At 37.4% G+C, this 22500-nt stretch overlaps 2 protein-coding genes across 6 annotated transcripts in view; one reads left to right on the top strand and one right to left on the bottom strand.

The window, feature by feature from the left end:
• LOC129577266 (DNA replication ATP-dependent helicase/nuclease DNA2) overlaps positions 1–4128 on the bottom strand; it is a 5083-nt gene extending 955 nt beyond the window's left edge. The window contains exons 1-8 of one of the 2 annotated variants that reach the window (XM_055464002.1): positions 2920–4128; positions 2611–2856; positions 1839–2547; positions 1509–1776; positions 1180–1311; positions 682–1099; positions 271–464; positions 1–176 (exon numbers count right to left, since the gene is read on the bottom strand). The exon at positions 1–176 is cut by the window's left edge and continues 377 nt beyond it. In XM_055464002.1, the coding sequence (XP_055319977.1) occupies positions 1–176; positions 271–464; positions 682–1099; positions 1180–1311; positions 1509–1776; positions 1839–2547; positions 2611–2856; positions 2920–3765 (2989 nt within the window). In that variant the 5' untranslated portion in view covers positions 3766–4128. Of the gene's footprint in view, positions 177–270; positions 465–681; positions 1100–1179; positions 1312–1508; positions 1777–1838; positions 2563–2610; positions 2857–2919 lie in introns of both variants that reach the window. The other variant, XM_055464001.1, reaches the window with a different exon arrangement.
• Positions 4115–22305, top strand: LOC129577267 (uncharacterized). 4 transcript variants are annotated; one of them, XM_055464004.1, is made up of 6 exons: positions 4115–4324; positions 4566–5358; positions 13674–15920; positions 20088–20319; positions 20470–20735; positions 20834–22305. In XM_055464004.1, exons 3-6 carry the CDS (start codon positions 15823–15825, stop codon positions 22041–22043), a joined length of 1806 nt encoding a protein of 601 aa, XP_055319979.1. In that variant the 5' UTR covers positions 4115–4324; positions 4566–5358; positions 13674–15822; the 3' UTR covers positions 22044–22305. The 4 variants fall into 4 exon arrangements, with proteins under 4 accessions (XP_055319979.1, XP_055319978.1, XP_055319981.1 ...); XM_055464003.1 differs by having other exon boundaries at positions 4243–5358; XM_055464006.1 differs by lacking the exons at positions 4115–4324; positions 4566–5358 and adding an exon at positions 7167–7218.
• The last annotated feature ends 195 nt before the right edge of the window (positions 22306–22500 follow it).

The following is a 22500-nucleotide window of genomic DNA, read 5'->3' as shown; positions in this document are numbered from 1 at the left end:
TCGTCTTGAATGTTGCATTGGACACATTATCATTGGCACATTTCAACTCGCCATGATACGTGAGATCATTGGCCAATTTGGTTATGGTTTTATTCATTCGATATTGATGTGTTAGGGCCACGGTTGCCTGTGGTGAGTCTAGCCGAGCGAATAAACTCTCGTCGGCACCTAGTTTTCTGCAATTCACAAAGGGCATATCAATTTGCATTTTGTCTAAAAAATCCTATTTGGTTGGCAATGAACATTTTGTTGTTTGTGATAACAACTTACCTCCCTATTTGTGACCGTACGATCGGCGGCAATTGATCAGGATCACCAACTAGAATGATTTTTTTGGCAGAGAATAATGGACGCAACACTGTGCTTTGGAACACTTGCGTCGATTCGTCCACTAAACAAACGTCGAACACGCGTTGCGTTAATAACGGATGCCCCGATCCCAAGCATGTGACACCAACCACACTCTGGAATTCGTAAATAACATTTTTGAAACTGTTCACACACACACAAATATATACTAGAAATTGAAGTTGAGTGATTTTTTTTCTCAATTCGTACCCAAAGTTTTTTTCCCTAATCGCAATGAAACTTTGGGTGCAAATTGAAAAAAAAAATCACTTAACCGCATTTTTTGGTATATAAATATTTGTTTGTGTGTTTCAATATCTCATTTTCACTTACAAATTGATTATAAACCTCGGCTAGTTCGTCTGGCGTTTTACAATTCGATGTATAAAATTCCTCACTGCATTCCCTCAACTCTGAATGTATACGCTTTGCAGAACCCAATCGCATGAATTTTATTTGATTGTCACATTTTCGCAGTCGCATCAAAACATTGTCAACGGCCGAATGTGTGTGACTCGTAATCAGTACGGATTTCTCCATGAGAACTAGTAATCGAATGAGGGCGGCTAGAGTCTGCGTTTTTCCCGTTCCCGGCAAACCTTTTAACAATAAATACTCATTTGCAGTGAGTGCCTTCAGCACAGCCGATCTTTGGTTTGCATTCAATGTCATTAGAATGGATTTCCCTTTGGTAGTTATCACTTTTGGTAATGTCTTCGTAAACGTTGGCTGCACACGATCGATGACAATTCTGCGCAGCAAAAAAAGTTCGAATCGATAATACAAATGTTGGTTAAAGAATAAAATTTGAAGTTTTCAATAGTGGCATACTTTCTCAGTCGTTCGGCAGCTTCTGTTGTATCAAGTAAGGCACCCAAATTGGACATATTGAATGTGGCATTGGTTTGTGATTCATATTTATCAATGATGAACTTTTCATTCCGGTATCGATCACACAAATTTCTGAAAAGTGATTGTAGAATTCAATCGTAGTTCAGCGCTTAGAATGTTCTCAAGTGGAGTTAGTTTTAAGAAGAAGAAGAAGAAGAATTTTTTCAGAGGGAATTGAAAAACGAAATGCAATTTCAGAGCAAAAGAATATCACGCACAAGTGAGTACTACCTAAGTGAAAAAATTGTTTTGAAAAATGCGATAAAAACCTGTCTAAAATGAGTGTGATGACATTTTCCGTGATCGCTATAACGGGTCCAGCGGCGACTGAATACCGTTTCGGTGTGCTGACAATTAAATAGTTGCCCAGACTGAAGCCGAATGACGTTAAATCGACAATCTTTGTGCTGAACTCATGAATGTATTCGCCCTCCTTATCGCTTTGAACATCTGGATTCAATATGAGATCGCATACAGCCCGGCCACACTTCTGACGATGTTCGGGTGTTTCAAGCCATAGCACCTTATTTGGATTCACTGGTAAAGAGCGCAATTAGTCGATTTCACCCAATGAGAAAATTTTGTGAATTGTGTCTTACATTTTTTATTCTCTTGATCTTCCAACACCATCAGGCCGATCCAATGGCAGAAATAATTGATATGTGCATCGTTCAAGTGTGCAGTAACTAATGGCGCTAATTCACGCATTGGATGCTTTGCATCGAGCGATGAAAGTGTTTTGCTATCTTGATTAAGGTAAACTGAACATAAAATATTGTACGGACAAGTTGGACACACGTTGCCTCGATTGATTGGCTCGGGAAGTTCGGGAATGTATGACACTCGCATCAGTTCAGTGAGCAAATCATCGTTACTTGTGCCATTTTCTTCGTCGAATAATGATTTTTGACCGATATTTGCATACGCTTCAAATTGTTTAGCTAAATAATATGAAATTTCATTGCGAAGAAGTATTAAATCCCGTCGTTCGTTGTGTGTTCCTTTCACTTCACGCATTACACCTTCTCGTAAGTACAGAAGAAGGCCCGATTCGACGGTTGATTGCTCGATTTCGCTCATCATCATTTGATAAATGATCAATTGGCCAGAGTGCTCAGCGGAAAATGAGGCGCGACCCGTTTTCAATTCGAGAGGCATGTACAATGATTTCTTCTTTGATGCTCCATTCCTCGGACGACACTTCACATTCACCGACACATCGACTTTGCCTTTAAGCCCGAGTCGAGGCACCCATATATTCTCTTCAATGTCCTGAATACTTTCAATTGTTCCGTCAAAATTTTCAATCTGAAATTTGAGTTCCTTTTTTCAGTTTGATTAAACTAATAATTTTTTGTATTTTTTATTCACCGTTTTGTTTGAAGTCGTTGGTGCTTTTCCCTCCACGTATTGCTGCATAAACTCGTAGATTCTCTCCAAAAATCCATCAAATTCAGTACGTGCCTCGGCCGATTTCATGCTGCTTGCATACAAAGTATACGCCATTCCGTCGTCGGATAGCATTTCATCGCTGACCGCTTTGATTTGTTCACGCGTTGTAAGCCGTCGACGCAGCACAATTTGGAATAATTCATGTACTATGGAACCGACGGTCATCTAATTGGAAAACAAAGCGTTGTGTTACAATTCCAATTCGAAAGAAATACAGCAAATACTTACAATTTTCATGCCAGCTTCGATGCCTTTGAATCGATCTTGTAGAACGGCTTTCCTCATGCAAAACAGCCCACTGACAACGGTTGTTCCGGACACCAAGAAATCGGGTCGAACCACCACAAATCCATTTGTATTTGTGACGCAATACGATTTGATTTTTGTGTTCCAAACGGCTACTATTGAGACAATGTCGCCAGCTTCGATTCGACACTGTGTCCAATAGTGTTGCAAGCGACAAATCATCCGTTTGCCACAGTCAGTCTTCTGTTTATCACACTTGCCAGCGTCTTCATAGCCCGCGACAACCAAATCGTGTCCATCACGGCGACATTCATCGATGATACATCGTTTCCAAATGCTTAGATCCAACAGTTTATCGCGTTGATCACTCGCATCACAACTGTCAAAATCAATTCCATCCAGCAGATTTGTGACGAAATTGGTGCTTGCAGTCGTCAATTGCTCATCATTGGTTCCTTCACTCGATGTAAATTCATCATCAAAATCCACAAAATCAATGTCATTCAACAATTCCGCGCAGCTATTCGACAATTTGATTTGTTTTGGATTGGAATACATTTGAACGGATGAATCACCGACGGTGCACTTTCGTTTGTTCATTGCGACTTTCCCAAATGACCGGCAACACAATTGACAATCATCACTTGAGATGATTCCGTACGAATTTTTCGACGTTGATTTAATCGTGAGAAAAAAACTGATGAAAATTCGCGCGCCAAAAACATCGTCGTTTTCTTTGTCTTGAATTATGTGTGTGTGTGTGTGTGTGTGTGTGTCATTGGCGTCGATGGATGCGTTCAATGCGATTTGTTTATATTTCATACACATTCATTCCGTTGCAGTTGAAACTTAATCGGTAAACGAATCGAAGCGAACTCATTTGTGATTTTTAGGGGAAAAGATGGAACAATTTTAATGACACCAAAAATATTACAATCGCACAATTTCTGCGTAAAATAATTTTGTCGCAAAAAGAAACAAAGTAACTGAAGAATATGTCGGAGCATGCGACGAGTGCCATATGTCAGTGTGCGCAAAAGATATAGAAAATCAAAACAATGAATCTCACCACAAACACACACACAAACATGAACAACGAAGCCAACACACATTAATACACAAAGCGAGAGCCAAAAAAAAAACAGAACAGACAACACACAGTAGCAATCAATACAGTGGTAAATTGGAAACGTCGTCGTCGTCGTCGGTGTCGTCGTACAAAACGTACGGCCATAAACAGATACATGCGCCGAAAAGACCAACTTCGAAAAGTGCATCTTTGTTGTTGATTTTATTTCGCTGTCTTGCCCTCACTCGTTCGGTTGGTCAGGCATACGTTCGGTCGTCTTTGCTCAAAAAGCACATCTATATAAATCCATATATACATGTAATTCTTATTATAATTTTTCTTCTTTTGCTGTTCACTTATATATAAATGTACATAAATAATTTTTTATTGTGTGACATACAAAAATAAAAAGTATTCTTTGGCACATATTGTGTACGGGTGGGTTGTAATGCGAAGTGAGTTTCGCATTGTTTGTCTGCACTAACGCAGCAGCAGCAGAAGCAGCACCAGTAGAAATAATAATAACAAAAGGTTGTTTTTTTTCTTTCGCTCTACACAGTGGAAAAAAAGTAATTGGTGTCCAATTTTTGGTGTGTTTTATTTTGCGTTGGGTATGGGAAATCTGCAACAGCAACAACAACAACAACAACAACAAAAATCCAACATAGAAGTCAAAGAACAGAGAATTCAACTAAGAATTTGAAACGAACTTACCACATTAAAAAAGCAATATTCTAATTTATTGGTAATCGTTTGTTGTTTTTGGTTTTCCTTCCATCAATTCGATTCAGTGAAGACAGTGAGTGAGAGAGAATAAATAAGCAATTGTGTCGCTATCGGTCTAATAATTTTTCTATATGGCAAACATTGGCATTGCTTGCTTGGCTTTTATTTCTGCGTTAGTTTCTCGTTGTTAGTGAACAAGCGCTAAGAAAGCATTATTTTGCCACTTGGCTCTGTGTTTAAGTGTTTTTGCTCATTGTGTTTGAAGGTTGACGGCGAAAAACCACGACCACACCATCAATTTGGCCACAATTTTTGTGCAATAACATTGGAATCCATTGAATAAATAATAACGAAAAATAAGTGAGTGAGAGAAAAAGAAGGCAAGGAATAAAGAAAGAAACAGAAAATAAAACACGGCAAGAGGGACAGACACGAAAATAAAAATCAAGTCAGAGCTATTTAAAGTGTTTAACACGAAAAATTGAAAGACTGGTTTGATTTTGAAAAAAAAAAAGAAGAAGAAGAAGAAAGACGATAAAAAATAAAAAGATTCCCGTTCAATGGCTTGACTTTGGGTGCTTGAGCCAACAATAAACGATTTTGAAGGAGGAAGCAGCAATTTGCACGTAAGTTTTTTGGGCTCTTTTTTTCCTTTCTGTCATGTGTGTGAACACACAATTTGCGTAATAAGAGATGTGTGATTTTGATTTATCGTTTGTGCCACAGAAATTCGAATGTATGCTGAAGTCGGCTCGTAGTTTGAATGCTCAATAGGAATGCTTCTCTGTTTCTTCTGTTTGTATTGAATAAATGTCTTGGTAGATCCCGCATGATGCACTGCATTGTATAACATTTGACAGCCACATCATAATAAAATGGAAGGAAATCAACGCACAAATCTACTTATGCTCAGAGAAAGCGAGATATGGAACAATTCTTGAAGCGAATATGCGTCATAATCATAAAGCGACATTTATTCCATTTTCTTTGTGTCTATTGTTGATGTAATGCGCCTTTGGATTTTATCCAACAAATTGGATGCACCTTCCAGTGAATGATGCTCGTATGCTGCATCATGCTGTTCCAATGTTCATCCTTACAATAGCCAAAACACCGAACCGCGATCTCACGAAATCAAGCGAGAAGAAGAGAAGAAAAAAAATTGCCTCATCACATAAGAATCAATGGCATTGCAAGTTGATTTTTTTTTTCATTTGCTTCTTCTGACGTATCGTTTTTTTTTTCTTCATTCTGTATTTTATTTGGTTTTTACTTGAAAATCATTCGAATGCATATGTTAAGTCACTCACATGCAGTGCAGTTATACACGCGTGATGTAAATTGTAGTGCCCATGCATCGAAAATTATACAATATTGAAACGAAACTGAACACAGAAAAAAACGATGAATTGAGTAAAAAAAAAATGAAATAAACAGAGGAAAATACAAAAATGAAAAGACAAAAAACGCACGCAGTAATACGCTCAGAGAGAGAGAGAGAGAGAAAGAGAGAGAGAGAACAAACTAGTAGAGTAGTGTCGGACACTAACCGAAGTTTAAAACAAACGAAAATATCGAGCGTGAACAGGAGAGATAGAGAACGAGAGAGTGTCAAGATCGCATATATGCGTGAATGGCAATGAAGACAGTTCGCTCTAAACAGTGATTTCTTTTTTGTAAATCGGTTTTCGTTCAATTGTTTTATTGAACGCATTAAGAATGTGACCGCTGATAATGCGACCTTTGACAAAATGAAAACAACAATAACGAAAGAAATATAAATAAAACGAATTGAAAGCCTCATTTTATTCGCGCTTATTTGATATGTGTGTGCGCGGTCATTTTTGTGCAGTCATATCATCGTCTTTTGAGGTGTTATCGTCAAAGGACACTGAATAAGCAGAGAGCAAAACAGAAAAAAAAAAATACCAAATCGTTTCGAAAACGTCAATTCGAACCGAAAAAAAGCGCACCGAATGGATGAAACACAAAACCACCAAACATGTTGTGATCTCAATACAAGTCCAATCAATACAGCAACAGCCAATCCCATGCAAACAGACGTCGATCTGGTTCCATACTAGCTCGCCGCGCGGCTATTTTGACGAAAGAAAAGAAAAAACCACGCTCTGTTATTCGGCTCAAACAGACGGTTGGGTTGTGTTTTCGGTGCACATATTACACATCTGAATGTTCTGAATCGAGAAAGAGAGAGAGAGTGAGAGAAGACGGTGACAGACAGTAAAAATGTACGATGCCGTGCGCATACGCTAACATGTGTGTTGTATATGCGACTTAAACAAATGTATTCGCGCACCCAGATCTCAATTCTCGATTATGCGGTGTTTGCGTGTATATGGCCATCTCGTTCTCTCATGTCACTGCTTGATTCTTTTTAGTTTTTTTTTTCTGTCGTTCTCTGCTGTGTGCTTTCCATTCACGGAGCTAATTCATAGTCCATTCACAGCACAAGCGAGCTCAAAATGGTTTGTGATATTTTTTTTGATCTTCTGTGTATGTTGTGTTCACGGTATTTTTTTTCTTAGCTTATAATTTTATTTCGTTATTCTGGTGTGTAATTATTGGCCCAAGTTGAAAATGCGTCAAGAAAGAAATAGAAAAAAACGGTTCGCGCAGATAAAGCAAAAAAAAAAAACGACATAAAGCTAAATATGAGAGTGGCAACGACCATAACATCATGTGTTTGTGTGTTGTTTTTGATATAGCATGTGACGCACGATCAAGTGCCATGATTTTGGTTGACAGAATCAGAATAAGTAATCTATAGAACATCAAGTAGAGTCGGTAGCATTTATTCGATTCAATGTTTTTCTGCGTAGTTTTTGCTCAGATCTCTCGTTGCTTCTCGACCGGGTTGAACATTTTTCGGTTATTGCGTTCAAAATTGAAAAAGGGTCTGTGATTCCGATTCGATGTCGCCAATATTAAATTGATGTGAAAGATAGCGGTAACCAGATCAAGACAGAGAGATATAAGAGACAGTATGAGTGAGCAAAAAGAAGCGAAAGAGTGGTGATTACTACGAATGCTCCAACGACCACAGAAAGAAAAAATCTCGACAAAATTTCTATTTGATGTGTTTGATTGGTGCCATCTGAATACCGTACATAAAAACAACGAATTTTTTCCCTCTTCGTTGAAATTCTCGCTAAGTGCTTGAGAATCAAGTCTTCAGTGTGACAGCCAATACAACGACCTGTCTTTGACGATATGGAAATCTCTCGAATGATTTTTATTTCGGTTTTTTCATAAGTATAAAGCAATTAAAATTATAACAACAGCAATTTTTTCTTCTGTGAACTCTCATAGTTCATGTTTGGCCGGCTCCGTAATTGCATACATGCTTTCGTTTTTTTTTTTTCATTCTTTGAATGATTTGGCTTTTGTGTGTGTGTTTAGATGTTTGGATAGTGGTTTGTCGTTATGCTAAAGTAATAATTGACTTGGTATTAAAGGACATGGTATTTATTATTCAATTTTGATTGGTATCAACGGTTATGGATTGTGCTCGGCATTTGTTCGAGCCACACGATGGACGAACAAAGAAAAGCACAGCAACAACACAATGGTAGTAACAAACACTAAAGCCAACTTCGCTTTCAAGTAATGAGCAGCAACAGTGTGTGCCGAAAATAAAAACCAGATCCAACCAAAACAACACACTGGCGTTAACACTGTTCAGCGTTTGGTTCTGTCCCAGAAAAAATATCTAGATAAAAACGAGATAATCTCAAAAATGTCCAAATCTATCTAGATATCTTTTTTAAATTTATCTTCTTTTTTTATCTTTTTTCCGAAAAAGATAGATATCTTTGAGCTATCTTAAGATAATCTTTTCAGAAATATATCATTCTTTATTCATATGTCAATTTGATGAATTTGTTTCAATTTTTTTTTTGTTCTGTGAAAAATGCACGAAATTTGGCCTTTAATTTAAAAACTTTAATTTTTGAAAAATATCCCAATCAACAAAAAAATTTCAGTTGGAAGATTTACGTGATTTACACTGATTTTGGAGTATATTTTCTTCTATAAATGGGATGTGTATATTTTTTCAACAAGTAGGACAAATCTGTAGTGTGAATCATCATTTGGTATCGATCAAATCTCTGATACAATTACTTGATGAATATCTTAATTTTTATCTAAAAAACGACAGATAGATAGTCGAAAAAAATCTGAACAGAAAATTATCTAGATAAGATAATAGATACTATCTATCTTATCTTATCTTATCTTAATATCTTATCTAAGATAGATATCTTAACCAAACGCATTGTTTACTTAACAGTACCATCGTCAGTGATGACGAAAGACGAGAAACGACAACAACGACGACGACAGAAAAACTGAAAAACTGGATTCGACTGTTGTTTAACGGGTCTACTAGAACTCTTTCGGAAGAGAAACCAAAATCCGGAAAGTTTAAAATCGATATCAAATGTAGCAATCAAACACATGATTCGATGGGAAATGAACGATGTTTTACGATATCAATCTCGTCTTCATCTTCTTCCTCCTCCCAAGTTCCGTAAATCAAAGTGTACGTATTTTACTCCGGGTTTGGTGACGCTTCAGGGATAAGAAAATTGATTACGTCTATTATTCCGGTTGTTCAAGTTGCCTCGTAACGGGTCTTGTACTAACCAAGTCAAAGCTGAATTTAATTGAAACAAAAATATCGAAGCCAACAGCTGAATTTGATCAAAACCAAGAGATGAAATGGAAGAACTTGAATTGAAATAAATAAAAATGCTCATTCTAGTAGTTGCATGACAAAATAAAACAATGAATGGATGATGGCAACAATTTTTATTTGACCCAAACAAAAGAGAAAAACAAATTCTCATACGCACAGAACTTGCAACAATTTCTGCATGGGTGAATGCGAAAAATACACGCAACTACATAGCAAAGCATCTATCAATTGTTTGATTTCGATGAAAAATTTGTTCGAAGCATTCCATTTCGATTCTCTTTACGTAGCGCGACAATCGAATGTTCATTGTTGATACCGCTGTTTGAGAATCAAATGCGACATAAATCTCTATCTCGCTTTCGACGATGAAACACCAGATTATTTTGTGTGTGTTATTTTTCAAGTAAATTACGTTGACTTTGAAGTGTGAAAATGTAACGCAATCTCTTGCCAACTGCAACAATCGGTAATCGTTGTTTGGATTATGCGAGCGAGTGTTCACGCGTACATTTTGGCCATCGTTTATACACGATTTTTGCTCAATCCACAAATGGCTGCTTTGTATTGCTTTCGTGTCGAATGCCGATGCATGGTAATCGGCAAACGGTGCTAAAAAGTCTAAATGGAATATATATGCACTGGCACATGTGTACTTGCCCGTATCACGTACAGAATATGGCTGATTTGTGGGCTCTTTTTTCATTCGATAGTTGTTTCTTTTTTTTTCTTTTTAGTTGCTGTTGCTGTTGCTGTTTTTAATTCAATAGTTGCGATTTCGTTTTTATTGCAGTTTTCATACTCTTTTGCACGGTAATTATGATCATTGTCCTCTGCTGTTGGACTGATTGCTTGTCTTCAAACACACAACTCACCGCATTTATATAATTGAATTGGAAAATACAAATGCAAGAAGCGAAACATTGAAGACGCCCAAATCGACGTAAAATAACAACAATATAAGACACAACACAATAACGAAAGACACAAAAAACAACAACTAGCGAAAAATAATCAAAGCAAATGGTATTAGTATTCAATAAATGATTTATAGCATGCAAGTGGCCCCAGCGGTCAAGCTGTATTTTGGATCGTTTTGGTTTCGGTCTATGTTGAGCTGTACGTAACATAGCATATAGTCGCGCATATTTTGAAAGTTCAGTGTGTCTGTTTTTAATGCTATGCATGTATGCGTCGTTTGACGTTCGGTAAAACGTTCGAAACCAATTCAATTTCATGTAGGCGATGCTTTTTTTTTGCATTTTGACTAATGCATTTTTTTGGAGATCATTTCTGTTTCTCTTTTCCTTCGTGATATATTCCAGCTTCCGTTTGATATGTACGCGATATTCGAATGGGTAAAATATATGAAGAGTGAATCGAATTTCGAAAGTTTCGATCATACACGAAACTATGGAACAAAAGCAGATAATCACACGAAGAAATAAAAATAACACATGACAATGTTGTTTTCATGTACATATACTTGACAAATGTGCATTAGCAAAGCCATTGATAATTGTATTCGAAAATTCATTGGTTTGTAAATAGCACACCATACACGCAACGAGCGAAAGAGAGAGAGAGAGAGAGCAACAGTCACATTTCTTAAAATAATAATCACGTATGAGCAAAACAAAAATTATAGTATACATGAGCACGTTTTGTTGTGAGCTTGATAACACAAACTGGAATAAAAGTCGCGGCAGCCGCAGCTGCATCAGCATTTTAGAGACGTTTTTGTTCGAAACAAAGAGATGTAAAGAAACGAAAAGGTTAATTCGAATGTCATATTCTTAAAAATGAAATCATTGTTATGTTGATTGTTTAAATGAGTGAAGCAGTATTGGTCATCGATGTGAGCTCATACGGACCCAAAAGAAAAATATCCAGCCACAAAAATCCATGTGTCAAGACATGTGCTCCATTTACTCGATGTGATAAATGAAATGTCGTCTATTTTATGACTGATGAAACAAGCAAACAATGCGCCCCTCCACCCACCTCGAGGGAAAAAAAGTCTAATTAATAATCGATTATAATCACCCGGATCGGATTTTACCACACTGATGCAGTGGGAAGTGTGACATAAAAATGAAAATCGTTTCGATTATCTCTATGGTTGACCGTGGAAAAATGCACGCACGACCATTACATGCACACTATCAATATGTGAAAACTATTGGAACACACAGCAAAGACACGAAAAAAAAAAAACAGAAAAATAACCGAACGACCAAACGAACGGAATGATGAATTAACCCTTTGATGCACAATTTTTTGTTTTTGAATCATTTTGATATATGTTTTGTGCCACGATAAATGAAGAAAAACCTCATACTTAGATTTTTGAAAAATTGCTTATTTGTCGAGAAAATCGGAAAAGAGTCAAAAGTGTCAAATCACTATAAAAGCTTGAAAAAATTAAATTTCATAAAACTAATGATGCAGAAATTTAAATTGATGTGTTTTGGTCCTACGAGTCCTAGTTTGACAATTGAAAAGAATGTAAAAACCCACAAGATAAGAGGAGGAAAAATGTGGAATTCTGCTATAATTTCGCATTTTTTTTTACAGCAGTACATGAACAGAAAAAACTTTCCATTTAGCCAGCCGATTGTAGCCTGTAAAGTATAAAATGAAAGCTAGTTCATTTCCCTACATTTGTTTCCAAACAAGAATGTAAAAATATTCAGTGGTTTCATAGCTATAGCGTCTGGCGTATCTGGTTACTTTAGGAACCGAAATGTGATAAAGGGTTTAAAAAAAATGGCAGTAAAGAGTCATAAAACAAATGAAAAACTGGTTGTAATTTGTGAAACATGTCTATTTTTAAATCCGATTATCATTTGTCTATGCGCGCATGCAATTTACCGTACCATAACGACAACCCAGTTTGTTTGTCTTTTTTCTGCTCTCTCTCTCTCTCTCTCGCTCTCTGTTTACTATTTTCACTGTTAATGCAACCAAATAATCAGAAGTGAATTTTTTTGTTTCATTCTGTGTTTCGTCGTCGATGTTATTTTGCATTTACAGAATGATTGAAAAGGTCTCGGGCTATTATATTGGGCTCGTAATTGAAATGGGAATTTGCATATCACCTGAATTGACAGTATCAATGATTTTTATTTCCTTTCGTTTCGGTAAAATGTGAACTTTTGATTATCACCAATTTTTGTGCGCTGGAATGCTTTGTCATTGTTGTTTGAGTTCAAACGAAGCAAAAAATGATTAAAATTCCTAAAACGAATAAATCCAAAAACAGAACGCAACAGGAGAGCAGAAAAAAGGCACAAAGTGAAAATTGCCAAGGGAATTGAGTAATAACACTAAGATAAACAAGATATTATGATTTTATTGCCAAAAAGTCATTCTATCAACAACAACAACAGCAACAACGAGAGAGAGAGAGAGAGAGAGAGTGCGGAAAGAAGAGTGATAATGCTGAGCCACCGTGCAATTTGCAGATTACTTCACGCAAACATGCAAATTTTAAAGGAAAATAAACAACAGCGAATAAGCAAACGCAAGCGAGTGTGCGCGTGAGCGCGTCATCGTCCCAAAAATTTATAATGACAGTAATATAGATGGAGAAAGAGAACGTGCATAAACCACACACTTTTTGCGGATCTGATCAATTTCGCTTTATTTACAGTTAGGCAAACACACACCGAACGAAAGACATTGTTTATTTTTGTGCAAATAACATCGTTTCTCACCAAATGACAAATGTCTGGACGATCGTTTGACGCTGATTTCACATCAGTGTGCTTTTTCTTCCTTTCTAGTTCGTGGTCGGGATTTGTGTGCTTACACATACACTCTCTCTCTCTCTCTCTCTCTCTGTCATACTCTTTTCCTCTCTCGCTCTCGCCATCATTCACCAACTGGTGGCGGCATGCTGATTTATTATTGTTGTTGCTCTGTGTTATCTCACATTCGACTCACTCTGACTGTTTGCATTTTGATGAGGAATCCGTAAGCTGGTTTTATTTGCGTTGTTACTACTGCTGCTGCTAAAAGAGATTGAAATTCTCGCGTTCATTCGCGCTCGCGCTTCTATAAATTTATATTTAAATAAACAGCAATTGTTATTTTAAGCTACCGTATTTTGTGTTATATGAACCCCAAACAAATAATATTATACATCTCCTTGTTGTGTTAATGTTGTTGTTTCTTTTTATCTGTTTAATGGTTCCTTTACTCTTTTTCTCGTTTGCCCAGGAAATTGATTCGAAAGCGTGAGATGAACGAATGTAGCTGAAAATAGAACATCCAAGCAAGCACCATATCTGATATCAATCGTCAAACAACAGCGTATGGAATTCGGTGCGGTTCTGGTCAACATATTCAGTTGAACAGGAGAGTATTGCTGACGCTTTGCATTTCATTGGCGGGGGAAAATCCAATTTGATTCTTTGCTCTTCAAGCGTAAACAGTGAGCGAAATTGCGACGCGACAGATATTTAAAAGACGCGGCTCCTGTATGTTTTTGGAATATGTGGTATGTGGTATATGGGAACACGTGAGTAATCTGAATGCAGATGTACAAAACGGTGTCATGAAAACAATAACAAAGCCACGGACCAATTGAAAGCGACAGAATTCCATCGATGTGCATAAAATGTGAAAACAACAACAACGGCAACAGCAACAGTCTCAAGTTTCGCTGAAAACATTGAACCGCGAACGAACCAGAGACGAGAACGTTTGGTTTCATTTCACCAAGTGCATGTAAAACAAATTCAAGGCATCTATTCACATATATACATACACACACACACGGACACGTATCGTGTTCGCAACAACGGCAAACAACCAAAATTAAGACTAATTCGATCGACACAAAACCGAATATATCGTGCGAAACGAAGTAAACAGCTTACACAGAGCTCTCAGCTGATTGTCGGCGTGAAAGTGTGTGTTTGAAGCTAGAAGGGAGGACAGAGAGAATTAAACACACACATATACATCACACAGCGTCGGAGAAAAAGAGAGAGAGAGAGAGATTGGCAAAGAAGGTTGACAATCGCACACAACAAACAACAATCGCTGGCGAAAAAAAAAATCAGCACATTTTAACGATATATAGATAAATATATAATCAAACAATCGATGCGTGCATGTGAAAGCCGTCAACGATGCAAGCACGCCAATCTACTGATTCCAATTGAAACTCTCTCGCCAAACGAAAACACAGATCGCAAACGAGCGCGCGCACGTATACGCCACACCACACCGTACACACACACACACACACACACACACACACACACACACACACGACCAAATAACAAAACGCTCCGCGCAAAAGAAAAAAGGTTAAAACCGAAAAAAAAATTGTTTTCATTAAATTTTATCTGTCGAAGCGCGCGCAATTGATATAGTCGCCTTGTTATTATCGTACCCACTCGCCGAGAATTGAAAGTGACGGATAAACAGTGTTAGTGCTATTTTTAAGTAAATAACAATCGAGTTTCAAAAGGAAAAACAAATAGTACACAAACTCAAACAGACGGAATTAAGAAAATAATCAATTTAAAATGTAAAAGAAAAAAAAAAACAAAACAACAAATGAAATGATTGAAACATGTTTTGCTCCTTCAGTGCAATGAATGGCAATTAGAAAACTCCCGTGAGTCAAAGTGGAAAAACAGAAGCAGCAGGAGCTAAGAACGTTGTTGGCTAACAATCATATTTATACAAATGTGATTGAAGTAGTGATTTTGGCGGGTCATAGGAGTCCATGGTCATAGGCCGATCCATTAACCGTTATCGTGTTATCAGTGATAGAGCGATAGAAAACGATTGAGAGAGAAGAGAATTCAATATCAATTGATAGATGTGTTTTGTGCGCGCTAAAATTAAAGCTTCGGCCCCGATTAGATCGACATAAATGATTCTATCGCATTCGAAATAAGGGACACTGAAACGACGGTCCGGCTTACGTTTTATTTTCCCTTCTTCTATATTCGTTGTATTGCGAACGAATACGTTTATCGCGATTCTTATTGTTTGATAAATACTCCATACAAAATGACGACGATTTGTCGATAAAAGAAAACGAAAATCTAGGAATAACACGTGAAAGAATTTCCGTGACAAAATACACAAGAGAAAAATAGAGAAAAAAAACTCAACAGAAAACATAACAAAACTCAATTGAAGGAAGAAAAAAAGCGGTGTGAAAATTATTAATTTTGGTGATTGTTCCGTGACACATCCACTGCGCGATTCAGTCGCTCTCTTTTTTATTGTTCGTAATAGTTTAGCATATATAAATAAAAGCGGAAAATACGCATAGTGTTAGTGAAGAGAGAAAAGGAGAAAGAGAAGTTGAAAAACACACACACGCACGTAATTAATTAAGAAAATGCATCATAACAACGATATGATTAGTGGTAAAATATCATCCGATATTGAGAATATGGAGTGGAACATGGGGACGACAGCACAATTGCCAAATGTTAGGTATGTATCCAATTATGAAATATAAATAGTGCCGATAAGTTTCTGCTTAAGATAAAAATTGCATCGTGGCATGTTTTCTTTTTGTTATCGTGGCGAGATATTCTTGCTGCATAGTTGATGAATATCTTCAAATTCTAGTCTTGATTGTCGGCATATCAAAAATTCTAGTTTTGTTGTTGTCGGGGAATTTTGGAACATCTCATCAACAATTTATGCAAATTGACAACGCAAAACAGTCTTCGAAGAATTTCGCACATTTGCAATTCCATTCGCATACCTTGTGCACATTCCGATTGATAGGCGTGCATTTCAATTGGCACACATAAACAATCGAGCGATTTGTAATTATCTCTGTATTGGCAATATGTGTAAAAATTGCTTGTGAATTATTGAATGGAAAATTATTATTTTGCTCGAGTCGCGATCATCAATTTGAAATAAATCGGTTTTCAGCTGCTGCTGCTGCTGCTGCTGCTGCTGCTGCTGCTGCTATTGTTTTCTCTCTCACACACACTTTATCACTTGGCATTCAGAAACATTCACATTTTGAATTTTCTGATATTTTTTTGGGCATGTTATCCATGTCGCGTACATCCGGACGATTAAGCAACAAAACTCTCTCCGCTGTCACATACACACACACACACACACACAATTCACAATGGCCGATAGTAGCGAGCGTGCGATCGAATCGAGTGTATGTGTGCTTGTGACAAACGAACAGCAAGCGAAGAGATAAAAAGTCACACACAAATGCCATTGCAGACCGAGAGAGACCACTGGAAATGGAAAAGGAATAAAGCACAAAAATCAATAATCAGCTGTATGTTTAAAAGCTTTCTTTTTGATTGTTTGTCTATTTTGGCGTTGAGCCCATATAGGAATGTGTGTTTGTATCACATAGTTTATGTCGGGCGCGCGCGTTCGATATTTTTGTTCCTATATGCTTTTTAATCGACAATTTTTTTTCTCCTTTTTCATGTGTATTTGCGTTGCGTGTGCTCATGCACCATATATATATATATATATACACTACCGTGCAAAAGTTTGGAACCACTAGGTATTTTTCATACAAATTGACCATTTTTGGTGGACTCATTAACATATTTCGGAAACACCTGCACTCTTGATATTTTGTGCATAGTTTCTACAACGTTTCAATAGTAAATCACAGAGGTTTCATCAAAAAATATTCATGAATTTCAAAAATATAGCAATTTGAATTTGTACTGTGTGAAAAATGATCAAATTTGTATGAAGATTAAAACAGATCAAATTCAAATTGATATATTTTTTACACGGTAGTGTATATATATGTATATATATAAATTTTTGATATATCACTTAGCTGAATTTATTACATTGGATCGATTAAATGCCGATGATTATTCAATTTAATTGTATTTCCTTGAACATGTGGCGGCAACAGCAGCAGCGCATCAACGTCAAATTAAAATAGGGTAGGAAGAGAAAAAAAAAACTGCCACCAGAATGACATGTCGTGTGCCATGCAGCAGTGGCAACAATAGCAGCACACAATCACTATTTTCCATGATTCCCTTTTGCGATGTGACGCAACTCAGTGCGACAGCTCTGAACAAGCGTGAACAAATCAAATCGCATGGAATTCCGCGTCATTGTCGTTGTCGTCGTCGGGTTTCCTTCTTGAATATTCATATTAGCGTTGAAGAAATATTAATTGTGTGGAAGAGTGAGCCAGAATGAGACAGACACAGACTTGAAACCAACATTTGAAACGAATGCGATCATTCTGAAACGAAAATAAATATATATTTATAATACAGCTATTGACATTCATAGAAGTGCGAGCAAAAGCAAAGCAAACGCGAAACGTACTTGCAACTCGTTGTAGTTTACACTCGCAAAATAATAATAACAAATACAAAACATTTTCTATTTTCTGCTTCGATGAATGACGTTTCTGTGCTATGGACAATCAAACATTTCAACCTTCGATGGAAAACGAGTCGCACGAGCGAGCGAGCGCGCGCACTTTAATTGTAAAATAGAGACTTCTTCGGGTCATCATTGAGTGTGCGTGTATGTTTGTTGTTCACAAGTCCGTAATTTTAAAGATGAAGAAAAATACAATCAGAGAGACGTCAAGCACTTTCGAAAACACGGCAACTACAATAAAGCCAAAGTCATCGTGTATTTATACCGTGAGGAGAGAAGATGTTTACGTGCTTCGGAGATAGAGAGAGAGAGAGAGGGATCTGGATTTCAAAAGACCAGGTCCATTTTTGCTATTTTTAACGTAATTGCGTATTAATTCCGATGAAAATTGCTTCTCGTTTGGCTCATTGCATTCCAATGCCAACCGATAGACCGACGCACAGCACCTACATTAGCAATTCGAAGACCAAAACCGCGCACAATAGAATTTCCGATTATTAATACAGCTGCGCTTCTTATTTGCTTCTCTTATATAAAACCGTTTCCGTTCCATTCTTAAAGCTAAAAGTGAATATTCTCGTCTTTCAATTCATTTTTTTTTCTCGGGAATTGATCTCTTTCGACTTTTTCCACTCTCCTCTTCAATTTCCAAATAGCGAACAGTAAATTGTTGTGTACAATGCTTGTGTGTGTGTGTGTGTGTACTGCCGATCACCAAGTCAATAGCTTTTGTGTTTCGATGCTTTCAAATATTTCTCTTTCCTCTGTGAACTCAAATATGATAATGCAAAGATTTGCTTATTTGTGCTCATTAAAGGTTAATATATTTTTCTTTCGATGTGCACATCCATTTCAGTCCGCGCGACCAAAACACAGGCACACGTTTTGCGAAATTTATTGATGGAGAAGCAAACAAATGGTACTCTAGCAGACAAGAAAAAAATGATGAATGTATTTATGTCAGATGAATAAGTGTCACAGCCCAAACAATGTAAAATGTGTGTCTGCACTGAGCTTTCTGTTCAGAGCGAAAGCATGCAAAAAAAACAACAACCGCCTTTCGACACATTCGAAACGACGAAAGACAATGTGATAGAATGGCAAACGAATGACGACGATAATAAGAAAAAGCCTCATATTGCTCAATGAATGATTGATTTTGTTGACAAATTCGTGTATTTGCTTATTTTATAACTCGATGATGTATGCACGTGCTTTCTAATGGAGAGACTCGAGTCGCTAGAATAGATTCATTCTTCTTTAGGAATGAGCAAAATGCTTTAGAATTACACATCTTTATGAAGCCAATATTGCCATTTGGTCATTCCTGATATTTAAAATGTTCAGATATAGTTGTTGTTGCTTCGGTTCTCTTGCCGTTTAACCATTTTTGTCTTCGTTTCGAACAATATGAAGAATCTGATTGCAATTTGACAAATGAATAAGTGCTTGCAAACGTTTATGGCTTTTCGACTGAGAAATAAGTTTACACTACAGCGAACTATTCAAGGCAATTTCCATTTTATATCGATACCATTTTAATTGCTATCAAAATTATATGCTGCGGTTGGTGACCGCAGCGTATGCCAACATTTACGTACGATTCGAAATTCTATCGTTGAATTATACATTTGGCCACGGTTTTGTGTGTGAATATTATCTATTTTTGAATCGAGATGGAGAGGGGCAGAATGAAGAGAGAGAGAGAGAGAGGGAGACATACACACAACGATTAATTAACAGCCAGTTATTGAGAGCGCAATCTCAAAAAGTGCACATTTCATATGAGTACACAAAATTGAATATATCAATTCAAATCATTGTCGATTCAGCGGAAATGGAAACGCAGTGACGGCAATCGCAATCAGACATTTAATTAATGAACTCGGGTCGCTATGAATCAGTAATCAGCTCTCTTCCTCTCCATCTCTTGATACTCTTGATGCTTTTTTTCGGCAAATAATAAAAAAATTTGTTACAAAATACGAAAGAGTGTGGTATAATCGATTATGGAACATGTATAATTTGATATGCGAAATGCTTTTGATTTGTTTGGAAATTTAAAAAAATGTGAAATATCACCAACTTTGATCCGACGTTATGGATCAAGTGGTCGATGATTTCAAAAAAAAAGTGTTTTTTCCCATTTTTTGCTTTTGATTCCAATTTAAATTTATTTTGCTAATCCTCATCTGAAAAGCCCCAAATCAAACATGTAATTTTCACTAAATTATTTCTTCAAATTAACAGATTTGGGTCAAGTAGCAGCCAAGCGTCACAAAATAGCGGCGACATTTGTCGAATATGCCATTGCGAAAGTGATCCACAGAATCCATTGCTGACGCCATGCTATTGTTCCGGCAGCTTAAAATATGTCCATCAAACGTGTTTGCAGCAATGGTTGACAGCGTCCGAAACGAACTCGTGCGAATTGTGCAAATTCCCATTTATAATGCACACCAAAATAAAGCCATTCAATGAGGTAAGTTCGATTTAATGCGCAGATTAAACAAACAGCACAAATAGCAAATAAACAAATCAATATTTAGATTGAATTTATTTTAACGGTGATTTGTTTTCTCTCTCTCTCTCTTTCTATCTCTTTTTCTCGCGCACGCTGTTGCAATTCCAGTGGCGAAGTTTGGATATGTCGGGTGTGGAGCGTCGTCGTTTGTTTTGTGCAGTTTTGTTCCATTTTGCAGCGGCGCTATGTGTGATTTGGTCGTTGTGTGTGCTCATTGAACGTGCTGCCGAAGAAGTGAAACGTGGTCTCATCGGTTGGCCATTCTGGACAAAATTGGTAGTGGTGACCGTTGGTTTAACGGGCGGTGTGGTGTTCATGTACATTCAATGCCGACAGTATCTTCATTTATGTCATCGATGGCGTGCGAGGAATCGGTAATGTGAAAGATGAAAAACTCTTGCAATCGCTGGCTTCTGTTTCCTCCAATTTTATTTATCGTTAAATTTGTGTCATTTTTCTTTTCATCGTTTAGAATTTTGCTCATTCAAAATGCACCGGAGAAGATACATCCAATATCACCACCGTCACCCGTACTTGTCGTCCGACATCACAATCTTCCACAGTACAATCAAATGCCCGCAATGATGAATGCATCGAACGGTGCGTCCGGCTATAATCGTTCGATGGCGCAGAGTCAATGCGTGGCAAACATTGAAAATAATCCATTAAATTATGAACGTGATTGGCAATTGGATGATTCCAGTCAGTCATCGTTTAAACCATGTCCGCAGGGTTCTGGTTCGATGACACCATTACCATTTCACGATTCCGCTCACACAATGTATGAAGCTAATAGTCAGTTGCGTAGCGTGCATTCGTCAATGGATGGCTCCGGTTTAGATCTCAATCAAATTCCCAACTCAGCACAAGCGATGCCATTAACGGGTGGCACCTCCTCAAATACGATCGCATCCACTTCCAACAATCCATTGGGCCAACAACAGCAGCAGCAGCAGCACAAAAATGACTATGGCTTGTTTAAGGTTCACTCGAGCGGACAGCATCGCAACAGTAGCAGCAACCAACAGCATCATCACTATCCAACGTCGTCCGTATTTTTGGAGAACAGTGATATTCTAGATGATAAAGACTATCCGAAATTGTATCATCGGCATTCAGCCATTATGATGGCACCGGATACAATCAGTTGTGATAGCGATGCAAAAATTCGACGATACTCGGACACAAAACTATTGCATGCGGCCAATCATTTGGACGATGATGATAATGAAGAAAGTGATTTATATATGAATGACACGTATAACAATCATCCGATGCCAATTTTTAATGTGGCCACCGTTCTGGGAGCCTCAATTCCCACAACCACACACGATACACATCCGGAAAATTATCAAATCACCGATATCATTTTCGATTCAAATACAACGGGCGGCACCTATGATCCACTCGAGCTAAACATTCAAGAAATGCTTGAACTCGATGGCAGCCGAAATGTGCTACGCAAACCACGTTATTCCATGAACAATGTGGCCGATGGTGTTGATGAAAAATGTAACATTCACTATTCGGATGCTGGCAACGACAACTATAGCAGCAACGGTGGCGTCGGTGGCGTCAGCACCAATAACAGCACCGCATATGTCAACAATCCAGACAATCGTAACATGTTCAAATCGATGCCAAATCTCAGCGCCAGCAGCGAAAATCTATTGCAAAAATAAATCGACAACATGATACATTATTCGGATCGTTGGATTGTTTCGGCACACAAACACAATATGAAAAATGGTCAAGATTTGGTCGCCAACCAATTTTGTTTTGAAATTACACACAAAGAAGCTTTAAAGACATCTTGATCTATTTTTTTTTTTTTTTCATTGGTTTGGCCACAAACAAATCCCATTTTGAAGAAGAAAAAAAATCAATTTACTCCGTTTTCAAACTCAATATCAATCAATGTTTAATTGAAGAGCACGGATTGTGTATGTGTTTTTTTTTAGCCCGGAATCGATTTTGAAAACACTTCAAATCCCATTTGATTTGTTTTAGATGCTGCCACAACTGACCGACTTACCCCAAGCGCGACTCCACACTTAGCTTCTAAATGTGACACCGTAGTAAGTGTGGGCATACGTTTTGCGAATAAGCGACAAAGAGAATGGAAACAAGTGCGCGTGT

This window comes from Sitodiplosis mosellana, unplaced genomic scaffold, assembly GCF_009176505.1.
Source record: "Sitodiplosis mosellana isolate CC-2019 unplaced genomic scaffold, AAFC_SMos_1.0 Smas_scaffold_6197, whole genome shotgun sequence".
Lineage (NCBI taxonomy): Eukaryota > Metazoa > Arthropoda > Insecta > Diptera > Cecidomyiidae > Sitodiplosis > Sitodiplosis mosellana.
This window is presented reverse-complemented; position numbering and strand designations above follow the sequence as displayed.

Bases quoted from the DNA above. Each gene is read 5' to 3' on its own strand.
- LOC129577267 (XM_055464004.1), top strand. From the start codon at position 15,823: ATGCATCATAACAACGATATGATTAGTGGTAAAATATCATCCGATATT. The intron at 20,320-20,469 runs GTAAGTTCGATT...TTGCAATTCCAG, and splicing joins AAATAAAGCCATTCAATGAG to TGGCGAAGTTTGGATATGTC. The intron at 20,736-20,833 runs GTAATGTGAAAG...TTCATCGTTTAG, and splicing joins CGATGGCGTGCGAGGAATCG to AATTTTGCTCATTCAAAATG.